The sequence below is a fragment of the Girardinichthys multiradiatus genome, chromosome 9 (assembly GCF_021462225.1).
Source record: "Girardinichthys multiradiatus isolate DD_20200921_A chromosome 9, DD_fGirMul_XY1, whole genome shotgun sequence".
NCBI classification, from domain to species: Eukaryota; Metazoa; Chordata; class Actinopteri; order Cyprinodontiformes; family Goodeidae; genus Girardinichthys; species Girardinichthys multiradiatus.
In genome coordinates this window covers 30,714,958-30,737,991 of record NC_061802.1, presented here as the reverse complement: position 1 = coordinate 30,737,991, position 23,034 = coordinate 30,714,958, and the positions used below count along the sequence as shown (strand labels likewise).

Below are 23,034 nucleotides of genomic sequence, written 5' to 3'. Positions count from 1 at the left end.
TGCTCGCTCCTTCGCGGGGACGCGCCCGATCTTACCCGATCAGTTTTTGGCAGACCATCACTTTACGGCACAACACCGGAATTTGTCCTAAAGCAGATTAGATTATGTACACTTTACCTTTCCACCAATATATTTTCAAATAGACGCAACAACGTTTTGTATCTATAAAAGTAGGCATGAAAGTGAGGTTTTTGGCTTTATTCTAAAGATAAACACGTGTGTGTGTATGCGTGATCCGCTCTTAACGTGGACACTGCAGACACGTACAAAAGGGATAAAACCCTGAGCACAGACTTTCAGGTGCAATTTCCGTTTAGCCTGGCGACTTACATGTAAAGCCAGACATGTAACATTAAAAAATAAAAACATTTAGCAGTTTACAATCTATGATGCTATAATGAGGTTAGGATGGGGAATGTAAATGCGGCTAAAGCGAAACTGCTCCTGAAAAACTAAACTCAGGGGGTAAATAAAACGAAGCGGATGTTGTTGACGTTTCCTTCGAAATAGTATCCGGTTAGGAAGACGGCTAGTTTTTGAGCTGAGCCCGTACACTCGAAGAGTTTACTTACTTTATACCCCAGAAGACATAGGGATTATCCTGGCCGGCCACGCCGTTTAACAATGGGGACGCTTATTTTGAATATGTTTGGTATTCCAGATCTTGCTGTTGTCATTAGCACGGCTCTTTATTAGCATAGCTAGCTAATTAAGCTCTGGCAAGTGATCGGCTGCTGACGAAAGACGAGAAATTGCCAAGCGGAGGAAAAAATTACAGTGTTTCTGTAAAAGCTAACTCACTGGCAATGTTAACGTGTACTGTTAGGAGTCCCTAGTGTTATTTCATTTGTTGTTGTGTTTGGTGTTAGTAAGGCTGTACGGTTATAAATTTCTAAAAAAACTAGGTGTTACACATTTATCTTTTTTTTTTTTTTTTTTTGTCGTTGGCCTAAATTCCCGAGCGGTTAGATTGTTTCGTTGTTTACCGAACCGTGCTTGTCATTGACATGTTTGATTTTATTTAACTCAACGGATCTGCTTGAATGCAGTGTATAAACGCCAGCCGCTTGCTTGTCAGTGTTTCTTGGGTTCAGGTGACAGCTTTGGAAAGGTAAACTGTGTGTACTACCTCTCCTATCTCCTGTCTTGTAATTTCTCTTTGACATCTGGCTAGAGAATGACATAAACAACATTCCTCCAACTTGTAGTTGTGGTGCGCAGAAATAAATCTTCGACCTGTTTGTAGCTTAAATCCAAATAATTAGTGAAACTCAAACGTGCCTTGATGGGTGTCATGGTGTCCGTTAGGATTAGGGCAGTGGTAATGACTAAATATTTAAGGTAAACTGCGATCATCCCAACATGCCGCCTGTTTTGTGCCTGTTGATGCTCTTGGGAGCGTTATGCCGTTTTGGAGAGGCTATGTCCCGAGAGGAGAAGCAGAAGTTGAGGTAAGTCGAGGTATACTGATTGTTGCATGACAAACACTTTTTAACCCTGCAAGATCACGCTATTTTTTATGCTTTTATCAAAGGAACCAAGTGGTAGAGATGTTTGACCATGCATATCAGAATTACATGGTAAGTTCTGCGTTTAGAGCTTTCTTTGGTGTTTGTTTCTGCAAATCTGATTTGTGATTTTGGATTATTTGCGAAGAGCACGAACGCCTCTCTTATCAGTACTTAACTATTGAGTCATAAATAATTTTGATCATTAGGGTTCTTCTCTATAACCACCTGTTCAAAACTGTGAAAAAACTGCATGGAGTTAGAGGTATGTTTGGGTTTATTCCAGGACCATGCATACCCGGCAGACGAGCTGATGCCTCTGACTTGCAGAGGGAGGGTACGTGGGCTTGAACCCAGTCGAGGAGACGTGGATGATGCACTTGGGAAGTAAGCAACATTCTGCCTCGTTGGACCTCAGCTTCTGTGGCTTTAATGGAAATGTTTGAGAGCATTAGGAATTCGCCCTCTGTGTGCAGAACAGGAAGTGAGGAAGTTCAGCTTGTTGACATGAGAGATTCCTATTCTGAGACTCAGATCTGGAGCGAACTCTATAATGTTTGTTTTTATGTTTTTTATTTCAGTCAAAGCTTCAGTAGGTGATCTTTTTGTTTTGTAGCTAGATTGCAGTGGTAAGTGTGAAGTAGGGATGAGCAATTGTTGTATTGCTTTATGTTATTGTGGAAAAAAATAGCGTTTTATTAATTATTCATCCTTTGTTAACAATGATCATCTCAACAGTGCTAATATTGAAAACCCCAAAAACTTAACAGTAAGACGGGGATTCTTATTTTTACTTTTTAAACTATTTTTATATTGTACGTTGCATGAGATCATCGTTAAAGGTTCTGTAGTGAAGGACCATTTTTAATAAAGGGTTATTTTATTTTTAGAGCAGCAGTTTTTATGACTCGCCAGATGTGAGCAATAATAGATTTATGGCAAAAAAAAATGTGATGAATTTCAGATTACGTTTTATTGTCATCACATTAAATACTGTTTTAAAATTAAGTCAGAGCTCCTTATCTCTGATGTGAACTTCCTTTTTTTTAATAATTGTTGGCGCTCTGTGCCAGGTTTTCTTTGACCCTCATCGACACCTTGGATACTTTAGTGGTGAGTATTGTTTCTTGTATTGTATCAAATTATTTGGAAAAAGATTTACATATTGCTGGGTTTTTGTTTTGCATAACAATAATATTCATTACTGTGGGATTTAAAGAAAAATCTATGGGAAATAACTAATATTGATCACAGCAGTCCCTAAAGTGTGATTAAAAAGAAGTAATATTCAGAATAAACCACTCTTCTGTAACCGTAAAATTGTACGTAAAAAGAATTCGAGCAGCGCCATCAAAACCCAACAATTACAAACTCAGCAGAGTTCCCGTTCTATTTTAGTTTCAGCCTCCCCAGCACTGCTTTTCCTAAACTTTAAACTGTGATTGGGTCTGTAACTAAGGGCGATTTCTGCTGTTCCTGCAGCTTCTCAACAAAACGACGGAGTTCGAAGCTGCTGTGAGGAGCGTCCTCTCAGATGTGCGGCTGGATAATGACATTGTGGTGTCGGTCTTTGAAACCAACATTCGAGTCCTTGGGTGAGATTAATTCTCTTGCATTATTTATCAGCTTATTTTACCGAGTGGCTGCAAGAAACACCAGATGTCTAATTGAACTAAATACAAAACAGAACAGGCAGTGGCTTCTGTTGCACTGATTGTTACCTGTGTGCCCACAGGGGTCTTCTTGGTGGTCATTCTATGGCTGTGATGCTGAAGGAGGGAGGCCAGAACATGCAGTGGTACCAGGACGAGCTCTTGCACATGGCCAAGGACCTGGGACTTCGGCTACTGCCGGCCTTTAACACCAGCAGTGGCCTGCCTTATCCCAGGGTGAGACAGACTAATTCACCTTCATAAAGCGAGTTTTACAGTTTTCATCTTAACATGCTGAAAGATAAAGAAAGTCTTCTTGTAATTGTTAGATAGTAACTCCGTATAGGAGAAATGATTTTCTATGTTGGAAATAATAAAAAACAGTTTTTCATTAATTCCAAACAAAAGGATTTTAAAATGACAAACTGCTTCATTCGCATGGAGATCAGTCTCAGGTCAAAACTTCTTTGCATTTTTCACTTCGCTGCATCGCCTGCAGCTGTCAGAGCTCTAAAGACCTTTTCATGGTTGACTTGTTGTCGTGTGGAGTTGGTTGCAAATCAAGCTAAAACAGACCTTTAACACCGTTTGTTTTTTGTTTTGGATTACAAGATAAACTTGAAACATGGCGTCCGGGGTCCAGAGACGAGAACCGGTACAGAAACGGACACCTGCACAGCCTGCGCGGGCACCATGATCCTGGAGTTTGCCGCCTTAAGCCGCTTCACTGGGGACCCTGTGTTTGAGGTAGGAGTTAATGACATAACGAATAATTTTAACTTCAACTACTAATTTGAGTAAGAAATTACTCTCATTCATAAAACACAGTAAGTTATCTTTTAAAGCTGGTGTGTTTATGTAATCTTGTTTTTTTGAGGCTGACAGATACTCAAGTTTACCTCACAGTGCTCAAAGGTCTGCTGAAAAGATATATGCGCAGATTGCATCAAACAGCTTCATCCTGGGCGCGGTGCAGGGGATTAAACGTGCGACCCATGTACGGAGGCCTTAATGGGATCCAATCCTGGCCTGTCGATGTTTGCTGCATTCCCTTCCCCCGCTCTCTCTGCCCTATTTCCTGTCAGCCTACTTTCAAAAAATTGTAAAATAAAGGCCACTTATGTTTAAAAAATACCTTTAAAAAAACCCAGCTACATCCTTTAGGTGACTCTTGCTTCCTTAGGACCTCGAGTTTGGGAAATAAGATGGGAATATGGTATCTGTTGAAACTTTTACCTAGATTTTTCATACTGATCAGTTCTAATAAATAGGAAGTATGCATTCAGATAGATTAAACATAATAATTGGCTGCTACTGAACAAAATTAGCTTCATCCCACCTTTTCATATTGTCTCCTTAGAAGCTACTGAAATCTTAAGGTGTGGCTGAAAAAAATGTAACTTTATCACTTCTCTTTTCTCTTTTAAGGAAAACTACACCCACCTAAAAACTGCATCGTCATTCATGTTCATGTTTATATTGGTTTTGTTTTTGTTATAAAGGAGTAATGCACATGCATATAAGTGCTAGATGTAGTAACATATGCTCCATTTTCTGCAGTTTTAGGTTTTACTTGTAAAACTCTTAAAGAATAAGAAAATAAAGCATACATAATTCATAATAATGTAATAAGACAAATACTTAAATATAAAACAAATTGGAAAAAGTACACTAGCACCTGGTCACAAAATAAATTCAGTACATTTTTCTTTGACTTGAACTCTTGGGCGGACTTGTTTGCTTAATTGCAGATGTGTTTTTCACAGCAAATATTTGACTTCAGGTTCTGCAGTTGGAACAACAAATAGGTGTCACTAATAACACTCGGCGTGCAGGTGTTAGTCGACAAGAGGATTTTTATCTCTGTGCATAAAGGAAATTGTAGAATAATTTAGAGTGCCTTACAATAGTGTTCATACTGGTTGGACGTTCTCCCATTTTGTCATTTTACAACCCCAAACTCAATGCCCTTTTACTAGAAAATGACCAACACATAGTAGTGTATAACTGGGAAGTGGAAGAAAACGATACCTTGTTATTTGAAAGATGTGGCGTCGTGTTTTTTTTTTTTTTTTTCGTCCTGTAAGGAGATACGGGTGTGTGAATAATTGCAGTGAGACGGATGTGGGTTTGGAAGATAAAGAGAAGCCGTCAGCTGCTTTGTGGAGGACATGATTAGACCTAAACTGATATGGGCTCGCTTTGAAGCAGGTTCTGAGCCTAATATGATAAAGTTGTTGCCGTTAACGTTAATCTGAGGTACAGTACGGAGTGACCAGCGGAGATCAAGGTTAACCTGAGGCAGAGATGAAGTAAGGTTTAATCTCTACGAATGGAGGGTCTGAAGTCTGACCCTTCAGACTCCACTGCCCGTCTCCCTGGAAACCTATCAACCTCAACCACGGATTCAACCTCGTATCTATATATCCAATCACTGTAATGTTGTTACACATTATCTGTTGTATTAAACATGTATGCATTGTATGAAACGTGGCTTTTTCTTCAGAAGACCCTTGTACAACCAAACCCTGACCTTCTTTCAATCCTCGTTGCTCACAAGAAGTTTGTGTCTCTCTCAGATCCACGAACACTCGTGTTTTTTTGTTTCTTTGTTCCAGATGCTACCACCACCATGCTGTCAACATGGGAATGGTGTATTGAGGGTGATGAGCAGTGTTAGTTTTCCGCCACACACAGGGTTTTACACGTAAGCCAAGTAACTTCAGTCGACTTGGACCAACATGACTTGTAGTAAAGCCATGGCAAAGTAGACATCTGGTGGCTTCCTTTCAACAATGGCGTTCTTCTTGCTACTCCTCCACAAAGGCCAGATTTTTGGCGTGCGCAACTAATGTTTGTTGTGTCAACAAATTGTCCCACATGAGTTGTAGATCTCTCCACCTCCCCCAGATTAACCAGGGGACTGTTGGCTGATTCTGTAATTAAAGTCTAGCCTGATTGAGCAGTGCTCTTTGAGATATTCAAGGCTTGGCATGTTGTTTTATGACCAAATCCTTCTTTAATCTTCTTCACAACAGTCTCCCTGACCTGTCTGCTGTGTTCCTTGATCTTCGTGAAGCTGTTTGCTCACTAATGTTCTCTAACAAACCTTTATGGAACTGCTGCATTTGTACCGAGATTAGGTGACGTCTGAAGGCAGTTGGTTGCAGTAGATTTGAATTAGGACTATCTTAATTAGGGGGGTTGAATACAATCACACTTTTCAGTCTTTTTTTCATAAACATAAAAGAAAAACATGAATAATTTTCCCTCCACTTCACACTTGTGCACTGCTTTGTGTTGGTTTGTCACCTAAAATCTAAATGAAATAGTTTGAAGTTTGTGGTTGTTACATGACGAAAGGTGAAAAAGTTCAAGGGGCATACATACTTTTGCAAGGCAGGCTGTTTTGTGCTTCAGCCAGAGACGGATTATTTTCAAACTGCTGAACAAGCCCAGAGTCAGTCAGTAATTCATTCACAGCAGAGAGCTATTGTAGATTTACTGTTATTTTTAGATTTATAGTAACTTATTCTTCATGCGCTGACAGGACCATGCTCGGAGAGCCCTGGACTTTCTGTGGGAGAAGAGACAGAGAAACAGCAACCTGGTGGGAACCACCATCAACATCCACTCAGGAGAGTGGGTCAGAAGAGGTGAGAGTGCATGGATGAAGAAGGTCAAGTTGCAGATTGGTCAAAGAGGAATCAGACAGACGGTTCAGCTTGCTGTTAGAATAAGAAACAAATTAAAGATTTCAGTTGCTGCAGGACAGTTGAAGGTTGGATGAGCACAAAGAGAACCCTTCCTTCATGATTTTTAGATCCTGTAAACGAAAATCTCTCTTAAAAGATGGCTTTTGTTGATGCTTACAGACAGCGGTGTCGGAGCTGGAATAGACTCGTACTATGAATATCTGCTTAAGGCCTACATCCTCCTGGGAGATGACTTGTTTCTGCAGCGTTTTAATATTGTGAGGACACACACATGCACACACATCGTTGAGTAAATTGATTCCCACTTTGTCTTTATAAAAACATTTGTCAGAAGAGCATCCCGCAAACACTGAGGCAAGCTTTTGCTTTTAAACTTGTGCATATCTCTTAAGACCTGAATATGTTTTGCTTGGCATGCTTTTGAGGTCCCAGACATTATCTATTGATCTGTTTTGTATTGAGGTAGGGGAAGGTTCCTTAACATTATTATATTGTATGAATATTAGAAGAGTTCAAACGTTTTCCATGAAGCTTCCTCTCTTCTGTACCATTTTTCAGTGACATGATTCAAAAACTGATTGAGTAAATTTTTAGACAGATGTTCATGTCTGTTCAAAACATATTGGCTTTCCAGAATTAAGCTATTTGTGAATAATGCATTTCTTATCGATTGGTTCTTACTCAGCGTTAAATATTTAATAATGCTAAGAAGGCTTAAGGTCACGAATTCAATGCCGTTAAGCTCTTTGGTAACTGAAGTTTCATCTTTATGTACGTCTTCATACTCCGTGCACCTAAAAAATGTAATCTCCTATATTCCATTTCTCCCACACACCTCCTGTGTAGCACTATGCGTCCATTATGAAGTATATCAGCCAGCCTCCTCTGCTGCTGGATGTCCACATCCACAAACCCCTGCTTCCTGCTCGCACCTGGATGGACTCTCTGCTGGCCTTCTTCCCCGGACTGCAGGTCGGATTAGATCTTGTCCCTGCCAAAAAAGATCAGGTCCTATGTTAGATCTTTCTGCATTTCTTTGACATGATGCATGCTGTGTATGTTTCAGGTGTTGAAGGGAGACATCCGTCCTGCAATTGAGACTCATGAGATGTTGTACCAAGTTACTAAAAAACACAACTTCCTCCCAGAGGTAACCTGCCTTACTGTGTCAGATTTAACAGTGAACCTCCAATTATCTGTTGCATATGTTAGCAGGCAAGTATGGTGCCTTTCACACATATTTACATTTTATCACATTTTCTCACATAAAAACCATTGACTTCTGTGTATGTTTTTGGATTTTAGTGCAAAACTGTGAAATGAAAAAAAAAAGAAGATGAATGGTTTTCTAATATTTTTACAAATACAAATCAGAACAAAATCAGCATCCTCACAGCGTGATGCTGCAACTGCCATGTTTCAGTGTGGACTGGTGTCCCCAGGGACACATCTGACCAGAGCATCTTCTTCTATCTGTTAACCTGATGTAACCAAGTACAGCGTCTCGGCTTTTACCAAGTCATGGTCTCAAAATTGTGGCATGCATATGTATGATGCCTTCTTTGCTTTTAATAAAATACAATGTGGTCAATTGCCTTTAGAGGTCACATTATTAGTAAATAGAGTCCAAATGTGTGTAATTTAATCTCATTATAAATACAGCTGTTCTATGAAGGCTGCAGAGGAACAAGGAACACAGCAGACAGTTCAGGGACAGCGTTGTGGGGACGTTTAAAGCAGGGTTAGGTCACAGAGCTCTGCTCAGTCCATCATCCTAAAATGCAAAGAATACGACAACTGCAGACCTACACAGACATTTCCACACATCTAAACTGGCAAGGAGAGCATTAATCACAGACACAATCAAAAGGTTCACAGTAGCTGCAGATGGCTCAGGTGGGAGAACATGCTGAGAATACAACTATTAGCCATGTTTTCACCTTCCTGCAGAATGACCCGCAACATGCAGCCAGACCAGCAAGGAAAGGTTTAGATCAAAGCATGTTTGTTTGAATCTGTTTGTTCTCCTTCTCTTTGCTGTGCTGACCGCTTCGTCCTTCTTTGTCTGTTCTCAGGCCTTCACTACTGATTTCAGGGTACACTGGGCCCAGCATCCCCTGAGGCCTGAGTTTGCAGAGAGCACCTACTTCCTTTATAAGGTGATTTACCAAACAACTGCCTTAATGCATTTATTGTTTTTTCACTGCCCCAGCAAATATGGAAATATCCATGATTATGCATCATTTTTACTATTTACTCCACCGCAGACATTACAAATTATTGTTCATAATTTACCGGTCTGACATACAACAATGTGGAAAATCTGTAAAATCATTTTTCTAAACTCATTGTTTCAGGCTTTGCTCTACTGGAGCAACTTCCTGAGCTGACGTATTGACTTTCCCAATGATCTCACCTCTTTCCTCCCATTCCCACCAGGCCACAGGAGACCCTTACTACCTGGAGGCAGGTCGCACCATCCTGGACAACCTCAACCGATTTGCTCGGGTGCCTTGTGGTTTTGCTGCTATGAAGGATGTTCGCACTGGGAGCCACGAAGACCGGTCAGTATAAACCAATTCAATGAAAATAAACTGAATGGACCTGGTGACAGCGTTTAAATATCATACATACGATGCTTTACAAAGTATTCACGCCTCTTAAACCTTTTCACATTTTGTCCCAGTACAACCACAAGCTTCAATGTATTCAATGTATAGGTGTGGTCTGCATTCAAATTCAGCCTCCTTTAATCCTTCATCTTTAATGCCTTTATGGAGATTATTAAACCAGAAAGCAGTCAAGAGGCTAATGCAATCTCTGGAGGAGTTGCAGAGATCCACAGCTCAGGTGGAAGAATCTGTTAACAGGACAGCTTTTAGTTGGACACTCAACTAATGTGGCCTTAATGAACAATTCAGAAGAAGAAAGCCAGAAGAAGTCCTGTTTGAAGTTGTCCAGAACAAGGGAACAGAATAAGAATGTGGAAAAAAAGGGTTCTAGTGGGATAAGACCCAAACTGAACTTTTTGGGCAACATGCTATGAGTAAAGGGGGAAACAGCACAGCACGTCAGCCTAAACACACCATCCCCACTGTGAAACATGGAAGTGGCAGCAATATGCTGTGGGGAACAGTTGATGGGAAGATGAATGGAGCTAAATCCAGACCCGAAAGAAGACCTGTTGAAGCACATGCAAGTCCAAGGATTGGCCCGGTGAAAGTCCAGACCTAAAAAATCTATGTTCATAGAACTTTCCATCCAATCTGACTGAGCTTGAACTATTTAACAAAGAAGAATGGCCAAAAATGTCACTCTCTAGAAAGCTGTGAAAGGTGGCTCTGCAAAGTATTGAACTACAGGTGCACCCCATGCTTTTCATTTGTAAAAAAAAACAAAAAAAAAACCCGAAATCAAAACTATTACAACTCATTAAATACTTTGAAGTTTAAAATGACAAACTGTGAATTAGTTTAAAGGGATGAATTCTTTTGTAAGGCACTTTTTTCTTTATTAGAAAATGATACATTTTATTCGATTACAAGTCAGTACTTGAAAACAAAGCAACACAGGAGAAAAAAAACAACTGTTTAAACTTTAGATTAATCATCGCAGTGTAACACAAACAAAGGCTTAATGCACATGGTGATAAAAGTGAGATCCCAACAGTAAAATGTAGTAAAAATTCAACGAGAGTATAGGACGTTTATAAAGCCAACAGGCTCCAGGGGAGATTTTATTTTATCTCCAGGGATTTTCTCCTCCTTAGCTCCTTCTTCCTTTTTTTACATTCCTCCATCCAGTTGTTAGAACAGTCAAGGGAATCATTTACAGGAAAAGAGGAAAAGAATGTTTTTATTTGTAAAAATAGTCTGTTTTAGGTAAACGCCAGTCAATTTTATATAGTATTACAGCACATATAAAAGTGTAGTATTTAATTTCTATGATTAGAAATAGTAATTGTGTTAGATGGGAAAATTACTGTATAACGGCTTTTACCGTAATAGAACAAAGATCTCAGTGACTTTAAATCGCTTACAAATGTAGATTGATGAAGCCTAGACCATTGTGGTTGCAAATAAACCGTAGTTCAAGGAACCTGCTTTATGTTTTACACCCTGTTATTTTAATTTTTTTCAGAATGGACTCGTTTTTCCTCGCTGAGATGTTTAAATACCTCTTCCTGCTGTTTGCTGAAGCAGAAGACATTCCCTTCGACGTGGAAGACTACGTCTTTACAACTGAGGCACACCTGCTCCCTCTGTCTCTCTCCACAGCCCCTAACTCCTCATCCATTCCCTCAAACAGAACGGTAATCTAAACAATATTCAAAATCACAGAAACTTAATAGGAGCACTGAAGCGCTGCCGGTAATGACAAAACCTTTCCCGGCATTTCAGTCTGACGAGGAGCTGGACGACTCCAACTTCGACTGGACGTGTCCTAACACCCAGCTCCTGTTTCCCGACCCCGCCTTTCCTCGCAGCCTGAGAGAGCCGATTCGAAGTGCCGTCGACAAGAGCTGTCCCCGTCCCGCCCCGTACAGGTATGCAGACATGTAGGTTTAACCAGCTCGTACAGGCCTGTAACAGCTGGCTTTTTTTCCTTGCATTGCTTTTCTTCTGCTTCATTTATAATTGCTTTGTGTTAAAGTGTCCTGTACAGAGCCATGTATTTTATTCATTACCTTTCACTCAATTTCAGGGAACCTGGTATGGGCCGTCCTCCCCTGAGAGCTCAGGACTTCATGGCGAACAACCCTGAACATCTGGAGCTGCTTCGACGAATGGGAGTCAGTCTCGTCCACCTGAAAGATGGCAGGGTGCAGCTGGTCCAGCATGCTACACAGGTTGACACACAGCAGATAGCTGATTCCCATTAAAACAAACAAAAAACAGCATGCAACTGATCAGTTTATTCCTGTAGACAAACTGACAGAGAGAGTTTTGTCATTCCTCCACGGTTTTTTTGGCATCTTCCTGGCTTTTTTTTTTTAAGGCTGTCTCCTCTCCCACTCTGTGGCACCTACACTTAGGCTGTGAGCGCAGTAGCAGCAGAGGATGGGGTGCGTTTCATGCAGGAGATGATGGAGCTGTCGAGCCAGCAGCAGAAGGAGCAGCTGCCTCCCAGAGCCATCCAGATCGTCTCCCATCCCTTCTTTGGCAGGGTGGTGCTGACTGCGGGTCCAGCGCAGTTTGGCACAGACCTGTCCAAAAGTTCCACTGGGGTAAGTCTATTTTTCTCTCTGCCAGAGGTATAAATGTATGTTTCCCTGTTTGTAGTTTTATTATCTTCCTGTATTTTCCTAATTCAGGCTGTAGAAACTCTACAGTACCCTGAAAAAGTATCAATTACCCTTGAACTTTTTCACAATGTTCCATGTCACAAATAAAAATGTATATTTGTTTTATTTGGACATCAACTCAAATTAATGCAAAACTGTGAAATGGAAGAAAAATAATAACTACAGCGAAAGATGGCTCGCTGGACATTATTTACTCAGAGCATTGCACCCCATACTGATCTCATTATAAAATGTGAAAATTCTGAAAACCATATATCACTTTCCTCTCACTTCACAATGAGCCCCTAGATCATAAAAGTCTCATAAAGTACATGACGTTTGTGGTTTTGAAACGTGGTTTTGGCCACATATGTAAAAATTCCAGATAGATGCAAGGCGTTGCGTCTATTATTGCATACTTAATTTTGCTCTATTCGTCCTGCGAGCAGGTACGAGGCTTTGTGACCGTGGCCGAACCTTACAGTGGCTGCACGGAGATCACCAACGGCGAGTACGTCCAGGGCCACATCGCCTTGCTGCAGCGCGGTCAGTGCATGTTTGCAGAGAAGGCCCGGAACATCCAGAAGGCCGGCGCCATCGGAGGCATAGTCATCGGTCAGTGTGGACAGCAAACTGCACGAGACAAATGCTGACTACTCTGTGACCAGATTAGTGGGCAATAACTAGATTAGCTTTGAAGACTTCCAGTCTAGCATGGTGCTGCACCTGACATGATGGCTGAACAATTAGACAGGGCTTTGTGGGATCAATAAGACTTTATTAAAAATCCAGGCATGTTAATGATATCTTGTATTAGGGTTACTGATTTCATTTTTTATACAAAAAAATGGTTGTAATATAAAGACGTAGCTGAGAGCCACACTAACCTCTATTTCTGTTTTGCTTCCCTTTCAGACGACAACGAGGGCAGCAGCAGCGACACGGCTCCCTTGTTTCAGATGGCCGGAGATGGCCGCAGCACGGACGACGTCACGCTGCCTCTCCTCTTCCTGTTTCATAAAGAGGGGAACATCCTGTTAGAGGCGCTGAAGGAGTACAGGGAGGTGGAGGTGCTGCTGAGTGACAAAGCCAGAGACAGAGGTGGGACATTATTCCTTTCCTTGAGGCACAAACTTCGCATATCGCTCAATAGTTTGATCAGATCACCAATCTGCCCAACATCCATGTGCTTAGCTGTATAAAACAAAAGATGGGGTGTAAATAATACATTTTCTGATTTTCCCTCTATATCTTGTAACTGTACTTGTCTTTCCTCTTTTTCTTGGTTTCTGCTCCTTTTTTGCTACCTTCACTCCTTTTGATGAGCAGCAGCTATATTCAAAGGTAAACCTCTTCCTGGGAGCCTTATTGAGGGCAGTAAGTCATTTCTTTTCCTACTTTCTGTCTGTTACCCATCTCCAGGTTTAATTGTAATGTTTGCATCCCTCCATTCTGTGTGCTTCTCATAACTTACAGTTTTGGTTATTTGAAACAGCCTAAACCAAGGTCCATTATGTCTATAATACAAGAAGAGCTGTTAGCATAGTACTTCCAGACCTCAATTCCTGTGCCTTTGTCTAGACGTTCCATCCATCCGTCTGTCCTTTATTTATACTCAACAAATGGGCTGCCTGCAAATTTGAGTCTAGAAACATTTTGACATGAAACGTGTGCAGGATTTGGAATCCAGTGTTGGGGATTCCTCTGCTTTGCAATCTTTTGCTTCTTGTAAATTATTTGATTTCGGGCTCTAACTGTAAAACACCACTAATGCATGTACCCGCCTGCACCCGGATCATCATCTGCTGCTGTAATTTCGCAGTAGTCCTGAGTGTAATTCTTTCGGTTGTGTCATTAAAAGCTTAAACTGATCCTTAAACTCAGTTACAATTGAGTGTATTATTAGAATCGAGACAAGCATTCCCTCATTCCTGTCAGTTCTGGTTAAAAATTCACAGTGCAGTTTTTTTTCTTCATTTATTAGGTGACTCTTTGTATGGCTGCACAACTGTGTGAGGAATGCTTTATCCTGCAGAAACATGAGTCACAATCAGCACCATGCTGTTCGATTTGACAGCCTCTTTATGAAAACTGTTCTATTTTTGACTTGACGTGGAAGCATGCGTGGATTACTGGCAGAAAAAGAAAAGTGTGTGTTACTTGTACTCATTTTTATGCAACTGCTCATCACACCCTTGCTTCCTTTCTAGGTATGGACGTGCAAGAAGAGGAGAACTGTCAAACCGAGGCAACGACTCCCACTTCATTTAAACCTGTTAGCCAGTCGCAAATGAGCACGGATGAGCTGGATAAATCTGTTCCTGAGGAGGTTACTCCTGCTAAGGAGGTCAGTCCTGCAGAAGAACTCAGAATAGAAGAGGAAGATAGAGCTGTACCTCCACTGGCGGATACAGCTCTGCCTGAAGAGGAGAGAGACTCTGAGAAGACAGAAGAGCCTCGAGGGGATAAAGACTTGAGCAGCCAGTCAGTGGATCAGCTGCTAGCTGATTGGCAGGAAGACTTGGAGGCTTTCAAGCAGATGGAGAAGGATGACCTCTGACAGATGTTAGACACATCCTTGCACTTTAACTGTGGTTTTACCCCAGCATAGGGAGGGGACCCAGAGGGGGAGGCATGCATTTACACAGAGGGAGCTGCCATGAGAGGTTTATTTTACCCGCTGAAAGGTTTTACCTGCAAAGGCGGCCCCCTTACTGTAACTGTGGGAGTCATTTGGTAGACGATGAGTAAGAGCCCAGGGATCTTACCTCACTTTGTGAAACAGTTTGTGTCTGTGTGTCTTTTTATTGAATGACTTGGACCAGATTGCTTGAAACTGTATGTAACTGTACTGTACTTTCCAGTCTGTTTTTCCTGTCTATGCATTTCTGACCATTTTTGCTCAGTTGAACTTCCTTCTCACTTGTAAATCCATTGCCTAATTGATTCTATTTGAATGTGCCGATTATATGTGATTAACAATTTAATGTTCTGGTTTTGAACCTGATCATAGACTCTCATTCATCAGAATAAAAAAAAAAAAGTATTAATATTGGGGAAGATTGGTAAGATAAATATATTTTTATGGCTGTATGTCTGACAAAAGATCACCAAACTTATAATTTCAGGGGTATATATATATGACAAGATATGTAAATGTTTATTTGCCCAGATAGGTTGACCGAAATATTACAGTGCTTTTTGCCCAGGCACTGACCTTTGACACAAACAACATACTTTGGACCACATTGGAGCAACCACAGACCGCCACTGGATGGCGCTGGAAGAACTGATTTTATATGCAGGCCTCTGGAAAAAGCAAAGATCAATGAATTAAAGGATGAGATTCAATAAAGATTCAAAACGAAGTTGTCTTAATCTTTTGAGTTCATTGTATTTTTAAACTAAATCTTTTATCCGGAGTTTGTTGCTTGAGACTGGATGGAAAACACCCTATAAGTGTGAATAATTACACACTAGGGGGAGGATTTTATTGAAACCAAGAAGATGGAAAAGCTCTCATAATCTGATAAATAATAGAAAGCACATCTTGACATTAAGATAATGGGAATGTCTGAGTCAAGGAAGGTTTTCAAATCGATTGTTTCCGACATACGTTTCTATAAACAGTGGGTGAACGCCCACGTCAAATCACTTGAGTCAACATGACATGTAATGGGACATTTCTCGGTGTGTGCAAGGGCATTACTGTCAGAAAGATGGCAACTGAGCTAGAATAACATGCTAAATAAAATTATATAACTAATCTTACATTTACTGCTGTGAAGTTCTATAGATTTACATCAAAATACAAGTTGGATTAAACAGAATCGGCAAGTAGCAGGTGAGTTCATGTCTTCCTGTTAATTGATCTCTTTATTAACAGAGAGTACAAATTGAACTGTCAAGATGGTATGTGGAAAATAGATTTAAGGTGTTTAAAGCTACTAACCAGACTTTTCTGTCAAAACCTGTGGACCTGTTTACTAATGCCAGCTGATCAGCTCAACTGTTGTACCTCTGGTGATGTCATCAACTCAAATGAAGTAGAATAAGCAGAGGTTTAAAAACTTTGTATTTGTGAAATCCAGCTGTGTCTATGTAACTGTCTATGTACATTTGTCTGTAAAAAAAAAAAATGTCTTTAAAATCAGAGTTGTTGAAATTGATCTTGAACCTAATGGTATTTGGGATTTGTGTGAATGTACCTATTTCAAAACTTGAATTCAAATAAAATCAGTCCGCTGTTATAAAGAGTACAATACTGGCCGTATGGTATGGAGCACCAAAGGAGCCACACTTCACTGATAAATACTTCATGAAATAGCTACTTTAATGTGTTGTTAGTTAAAAGCCGGAAATGAAAGCAAGTGTTTACTATATATGTCATGAATCAAAAATGTACGTAGTAAAATGTATAATTATAAAAATATAAAATACAATACAATATACAGGGGCGAAGGTCCCTTCAATTAAATAATAAACAATTAAATTGTTACTTCAATGTAGTTAAAACTGTAAGTAAAAACAAACTACTAAATATATGATCAATTAAAAACAAAAAGAATTACAATGTTTTTAATTTCCAAAAATACAAATTACGCTTTTATTAGTTATTACATAACCCTAATTAATTGATTGCTTCAAGGAATTGTCAATTTGTCAAAACAGGAAATAAAAATAAATAACGAAGCTCCAGAAGCTGCTCGGCTCCGGCAGTGATTGGTGACTCGGTGGGGTAAGATGGCTGCATCGCTGCGCGCCGCGCATTAAAGGCATCCTGGTGAAATGACGCAGGCCACAGTTTACGTTCAGTCCTCTCAGCTCTCAGCTTCCCAGTCTCCATAGCTCCGATCTCGCTCCGGCACCCAGCCCCGGAAGACCGTTCGAGCGAGCGACCCGGCTGTCTGGCTGTTCCTCCAGTGGACCGAGCCACACCGGTTCCTCTGAGTAAGTACAAACGCGAGTTACTTTCCAAGGGTCTCCCAAAGGTGCAGTTTATACTTCAGTCAGAGCCACGCTGGGTGTAATTTCTCGCCGTTTCCTGAGTGAACCGTGATTATCCGACGCTCTCCTTCCTCCCCGCTCTCGGAGCTTCACATTTTGTTGTCTGTTGGGCTCCGTGAGAAACCACGGCTGCCGTATTTATTGTTATTTTCACGCTATCACCACAGCGCAGGAAGAAGCGAAAGTGTGACGTGCTTTGAACCGTCTGTGTGAGTGGGCTGCCTCGGACAGCTTCGGCTCAGCGCAGGTCAAATTTTCCACTCCTGGTTGGCTGTGCCACCCTGTCCCGCTGCTCTCTGAGGCCGACTGTTGTAAGGGAGACCTGTGCAGACCGAGACTGCAGGCCGTTTACTCCTGAGGAAGTCGAACTGCACACAGACACGGGTTGAACTCTGCTTCCCCGCAGAGCTCCTTGCCCTCCGGGGGAACAAAGCACCCAGTGTCTCCCCGTGGTGCAGCCCGGACACAGCTGCTTCAGCCTCGGTGCTCGACGGGGCTGCATGCCGCTGCTCCTGCACAGAGACCCCCGGGACTTACAACTTCCCTGTGGGTTCTATTGGGGTGTAACATCAAACTGCATGCACGCTTTTGTTAGTCATTTCTGCTGTTTATTCAGAGCCGGTCCAAGGTTGTATGTGACCCTAAGCAGATTTCATGTGGGACCCTGCACAATTCAAGCTCACCAGCCCCCACCTACTATGAATTATACTATCCAGTTGGATACTTTTTTCCACTATGAATTTACACTGAAAAATCCCCCTCCAAATTCTGCTTTGGGTGTAATTGGGTTGATGACATCACAAGAGGCACAACTGGTAAACATCATGGTGGACAGGCAACTTTCAATTTAGTGTGTTGCATTGAGTTGGTTCAACATGTGTGTGTTTATGTAGCATCTTGACCCCATTGACCTAGCTTTAAGGCTTTAACTGGTATTAATGTGTTTAGGCTCCTGCTTTAACAAACTTTCTTTCCGACTGATAAGCAGTGATTGCTGTTCCTGGTGGTGACAAAAGTAGCAGATCATGCCAAAGTTCTGCATAAAACTCTGTTGGGTCTTGGAAAATCATCGTAACTGAGAGTATTGACCAGACCATGAGGTTTTCTTATAACAACTTTCCTCAAAATGATAGTTGAAGATCTTAGATCATGAAATCTGGCCATTCCAGCATGTCCTGGACCTCTTCACAAACAGCTTCTATGTCTTTAATTGTTGCCGAAATGTCCTGTAATCCAAACAAAGCTTATGACATTCTGCATGTTTTGCTGTAGCTGTACGGGATACAAGTGATCCCTTTGTTAAAGGAGGAATTTGATTAATAACATAAGGAATAGTAAAAAAGAAGAATACAAAGGGATGTATTGAAAAGAACAGTGATCAGTGGCTTTATGCCTTTTATGATGTCACCAGAGGCAGGTGCTTGCAGGGGGCCATTGCCATGGCAGGTTTCATGGATAACAAACTACATCTAAAGTGAGGTTTGATTGACTTGATTGACAGGTTTGGTTGGTAGCTTTAATTGGACGGTATGCTTGGTCAGTTTAAACATTTAAAGTGACATGAGTCACTTTAAATCATGAGTCACTACTTATTAAATAAGTAGTAGATGAGATGCGGTGTCCTTTTTAAACATTTCTAATAATAACATTTACTTTTTTTAATATTGTACTTTATTATTTATCTGTATTAATTATGACAGTTACCATAAAGGCTAAAGTAACAACAGCAAAATTATGTAAATTTGGATGAAAATGATAAAGTAAGTTATGACTAACTTTGAAGCTATCAAGGGTTTATTTAATATCTGTCAATATCTGAGCACTCACAAAGTTAGCTTATATCTAGGGCCAGCCAGCCCTGTGTTTATGGCTGCTCTGACAGGAGCTGCTGGTTACTGCAGATTTCAACATGAAAATTCCTGCATAGTCTGGAAAAGTCTGGATTTTGATTTTAGGTCATTTCCAGGTCTGGATAAGGATGGGTAAATTAAATTATTTTCATTTCAAGACTTTCTTCATTATCTCACTGTCTAAATGTTCCTTCCTTCCATCATCCATCCATCCATCCATCCATCCATCCATCCATCCATCCATCCATCCATCCATCCATCCATCCATCCATCCATCCATTCATCCATTTCCTAGAGTCAGTTGTTTTGGCCAGTTCCATATTTAACAATTGGACCACTGCAGAAATATATGTCATAAATCCACAGTGGACATCCTGTAATTGTCTAAAAAAGGACTAAGGACTCGGGAAACGTGAGTCTTGAGAATAAAGAATGTGTAGAAACCTTGTGTATAGGTTAGCAGTAATCAGTGGACATGTTAAGCCTGCTCCCCGTCTGCCTTCTTCACGTCTCGGCTGCAGAGCGTTGTGTCTATGTTCATGCTTATTGCTCACATATGGCTTTTTGATCTGGTGACTGTACAGAAAACACCAAATTCTCACTCCTCCTCACTTCTTGCTCCCTTTCCCTGAGGCGTGAGGAGGAGCTATTTGTAGCATTCCTCCTCCTCTCTCTTTCCTCACCCTCTCAATCATCACCATCATCTGCCCCGTGCCCTCTTAACCCTCAGCTGATGAAAAGCAGCTCGGATGAGCATTTGGCCCTGTCGGGGTCTTCACGCAACACATGGTGGGGAGTTTCCGTGGTGACCTGAATGTCTTTTTGTCCCTGCGTGGACGTAGGAGGGAGTTCCCATGTCTGTTTCTCACATGCAGTTTGTGTTTGCTTTGCAGTCGTTGTGCTCTCTATGGGGCAGAGCCTGGTGCTGTCAGGTGGGATGATGTAGTCCATATTGCGGTGCAGAAAGCACAAAGCCAGCAGAACCTGATCCCTCTGTGTTCTGTTTGACTGAGGGCAGCGCCGGACTGCCGGGTCGTCTACCCGACTCAGTAACGGTCAAACCTGCAAATGTTGCTGCTAAATGCAAGAGGTGCAGTCACACTGTTGTTTCTGATGTGGTGTTTGGGTTTTCCACGTGTCTGCGCGTGCTGCTGTAGACGTGCCGCTGCGTGGTTGTGGGCTGTGTTTGAGCCGGGTCTGTTTTTTTGACTCTTCTTCGCCTTTTATGTCAGCAAGGACCGGCGGTGCAGCCTTTTGCAGGGGAGCTCGTCTGACGCAGCATCTCTCTGTTTGTCCCTGACTGTGTTTACATTTCAGTTTAAGCTCAGAGCCCAGCTGGAACAAGTGATTGAGATGGACTGCTGGATTGATTTAACCTTTTTTTTTTGTCTTGTTTTATTTTGCTTCTTTAGATTTATGCTTCTCTTTTTCTACCTCTGAAGTAACAGGATCTTTTTATCTCGTGATTGTGCATAAGAAGGACACAGAAGGATGTCTGCAAGCCTACATTAGGAGTGCTAAATCTTCACTTAAAGTTTATGGCTTTAATAAAATGTTATATGAATAACCATGTGATGAACAGTTCAATATGTGACCATTAAACTAATGAACTTGGGCTGTAGTTCCGGTATTTAAGGAAAAATGAGGATTTAATGTAGCAATGGAGCATTAAAAAAAAAAGGTTCTGCAGGATTTTTGATGAATCCAACAGAAAAGACTCATATATCGAGCTGTACAGTATTCATATCTTTCATATCTAACTTTTCAGATTTTGGCACAACCTTAAACAGCATTGTGCTGTTTTGAGACTTTGTGTTACAGAGCAACATAAAGTAGGGCTTAATTGTGAATGGGGAAGAATGATACATGGCTTTCTAAATGTTTCACATAAAATCTGTTGCATTCAATCACATAATTAGTTGCAAATTCTACCTCTGTGTGTGATTCAGTAGAGGTAAATCCAGCTGTTCTGTGACGGCCTCAGAGGTGCGTGTTTTGGAACATCGGTGAACAAGGAGCATCACGAAGACCAAGGAACACAGTGGATAGGTCAGGGAGAATGTTGTGGAGAAGTCTAAAGCAGGGTTGGGATACAATAGTCTAAGCTCCACCCAGAGCATTAATCAGTAAAAGAAACTCTGGAGGAGCTGCGAGGACCCACAGCTTAGGTGGGAGATAAAAAGGGTATAATGGGTCATATTTAAAGTTTACCACAAGCCATACAGGGGAGGGGACACAGCAGACGTGGTAGAAGGTACTCTGGTCAGATATCACCAAAATGTGACTTTCTGGACCACATCCAAGCTGTCTGTTGGAGAAAAGTAACACCATGAAGACATCAACTCCTCTGCTGAGTTGATGGTGAAATGCATTGGGGCAAAAAAAAAAAAAAACAGCTGAGAATGGGACAGAGGCTTTTCTTCCAACAGGACAAACATGCAATGAGAGCTGCAAAGGAATGGTGTAGAAAGTGCATTCATGTGTTAGAATGGCTCAGTCAAAGGCCAGACCTAAACCAATTGAAAATCTGTATCCAGAGTTCAAAAGCTAAAGTCCACAGATACTCTCCGGCAAATCTGAATGAGCTGGAGCTAATTTACAAAGAAGAATGGGGAAGAATCTTTGTTTCATCAGTTGCTACACTGGTAGAGGAACATCTGGGAGACTGCGAGCTTTAAATCCAGCCAAAGATGGTACTACTGAATGCAGATTTCCAAACACTTTTAGCTCCGTAGGACACCTTTTATTTACGATTGTTAAGACTGAAATGGCATTTTTCTTTGGCCCGCAGTAACATTTTCTTTTCTAATCTTTTTCCATAATATTTTGTTAAAGCATTGAACGTACTGTTAAAACCCCTCTTCTCTGAGTCTGCAAGTTTTTATTTAAATGTTTTTCTGTCCATGTATGCAAGGAAGGTGTGAAACCATGAATAATTGGATACAATTTGCTACTTTAAATCAATATGGTGTAAAACATTCACAAACACAAATGCACTGTATTGCTGTTCCAAAAAGATGCAGACTAGATGTTTAGATCATTGTGACGGTTTTTGCACACGAGTCTGACCATCCGACGGCCCGGCTTCCCAAATTAGAAAGAATCTGAGAGTTTGCACCATTATGAAAGGATCCCCCACACTGCCATGATGCAGAGTACCGACCTCATGTTCAGTGTTATAGTATGCTCTTAAAGGGTGCCTTGTTCATGTAAGGTGAGGAGAGCTGGTTTGCATCTGGAAAGCCTAGCATCGTAGATATGACACCAGGCATTTTGAGATGTGAGAAAACAGACTCATCGGCAGCTCCTCGGCGCAGGGCTGGAACAGGCAAACATTTCAGTGCGCGTTCCTTTTTATTTCAGCCCACAGACTCTCGCCTGAAACAGCTTTGAAACAATTTATCCTGTAGCGCGCTGCTCACCGGTTACACGCAGACTGATATTTATTTTCTTCAGTCGTGGTAATTACTAATGAATATTAATGCGGGTATTCTCTGGTTTTTGCAGCCCGTGGGCCGGTTTGTTTGCAATTCAGATGGATCTGGGAAAGAACGTAAACAAGGTCGACCTTGCGTGGTTGGCTGCTGTGCCAGAGTGGGCCCACTCTGTCGGCCTTGCAGCTGTCGATCGGAAAAAACCACAAACAGAATCCCTCGTACTGGTAAATAAATATATTAAAGCAGGTGGTGTAGAGATCAGCCATGGATATGAGCACATTAAGAAGATGCCTTTTATTGTTGCCTTAATGCTGGTATTGCAGCTTTATTATGTAGGATTTCTTTATTTAGACTATGTTTTAATTGTATTCCTCTCACTGAAACTAGCTTTTAACCGTGTTCTGACCTGCTTCTACTTGTGCCACAATGTGAATTAGCAGCAGAAAAGATTTCCATGAGGACTAAAACAGGCCTGACAGCAGGCCTTTTGCTCTTCAGGACAATTTGTCCTCCTGAGATCACCATGGTGTAAACTGAAACTCCTCAGAGGAGATATGTTATCCCTGGATTGAATCTGCAT

At 41.3% G+C, this 23,034-nt stretch overlaps 2 protein-coding genes across 7 annotated transcripts in view; both read left to right on the top strand.

The window, feature by feature from the left end:
• The first annotated feature begins 504 nt into the window (after nucleotides 1-504).
• edem3 (ER degradation enhancer, mannosidase alpha-like 3) lies at nucleotides 505-15,528 on the top strand. 3 transcript variants are annotated; one of them, XM_047373947.1, is made up of 21 exons: nucleotides 505-1,451; nucleotides 1,535-1,580; nucleotides 1,795-1,895; nucleotides 2,582-2,621; nucleotides 2,991-3,103; nucleotides 3,244-3,397; nucleotides 3,773-3,907; nucleotides 6,711-6,816; nucleotides 7,036-7,133; nucleotides 7,723-7,848; nucleotides 7,943-8,026; nucleotides 8,952-9,035; nucleotides 9,316-9,440; nucleotides 11,017-11,188; nucleotides 11,277-11,422; nucleotides 11,581-11,725; nucleotides 11,912-12,103; nucleotides 12,610-12,775; nucleotides 13,076-13,261; nucleotides 13,490-13,504; nucleotides 14,371-15,528. In XM_047373947.1, exons 1-21 carry the CDS (start codon nucleotides 1,363-1,365, stop codon nucleotides 14,718-14,720), a joined length of 2,673 nt encoding a protein of 890 aa, XP_047229903.1. In that variant the 5' UTR covers nucleotides 505-1,362; the 3' UTR covers nucleotides 14,721-15,528. The 3 variants fall into 3 exon arrangements, with proteins under 3 accessions (XP_047229903.1, XP_047229902.1, XP_047229904.1); XM_047373946.1 differs by having other exon boundaries at nucleotides 13,490-13,537; XM_047373948.1 differs by lacking the exon at nucleotides 13,490-13,504.
• A 145-nt stretch (nucleotides 15,529-15,673) lies between these two features.
• Nucleotides 15,674-23,034, top strand: part of zgc:92140 (uncharacterized protein LOC447854 homolog) — a 49,922-nt gene continuing 42,561 nt past the window's right edge. Inside the window, exons 1-2 of one of the 4 annotated variants that reach the window (XM_047373951.1) lie at nucleotides 16,089-17,110; nucleotides 22,525-22,678. The gene's annotated coding sequence lies outside the window, so the exon portion shown is untranslated. Of the gene's footprint in view, nucleotides 16,005-16,088; nucleotides 17,111-22,524; nucleotides 22,679-23,034 lie in introns of those variants that run through there. The other 3 variants (XM_047373950.1, XM_047373949.1, XM_047373952.1) reach the window with 3 other exon arrangements.

What these genes read in the sequence shown, in the direction of transcription:
- edem3 (XM_047373946.1), top strand. Translation starts at nt 1,363, where the DNA reads ATGCCGCCTGTTTTGTGCCTGTTGATGCTCTTGGGAGCGTTATGCCGT. An exon ending in TTCTGCAGCGTTTTAATATT is followed by an intron (nt 7,134 to 7,722) that starts GTGAGGACACAC and finishes CCTCCTGTGTAG; the next exon opens with CACTATGCGTCCATTATGAA. An exon ending in CCATTCCCTCAAACAGAACG is followed by an intron (nt 11,189 to 11,276) that starts GTAATCTAAACA and finishes CCGGCATTTCAG; the next exon opens with TCTGACGAGGAGCTGGACGA.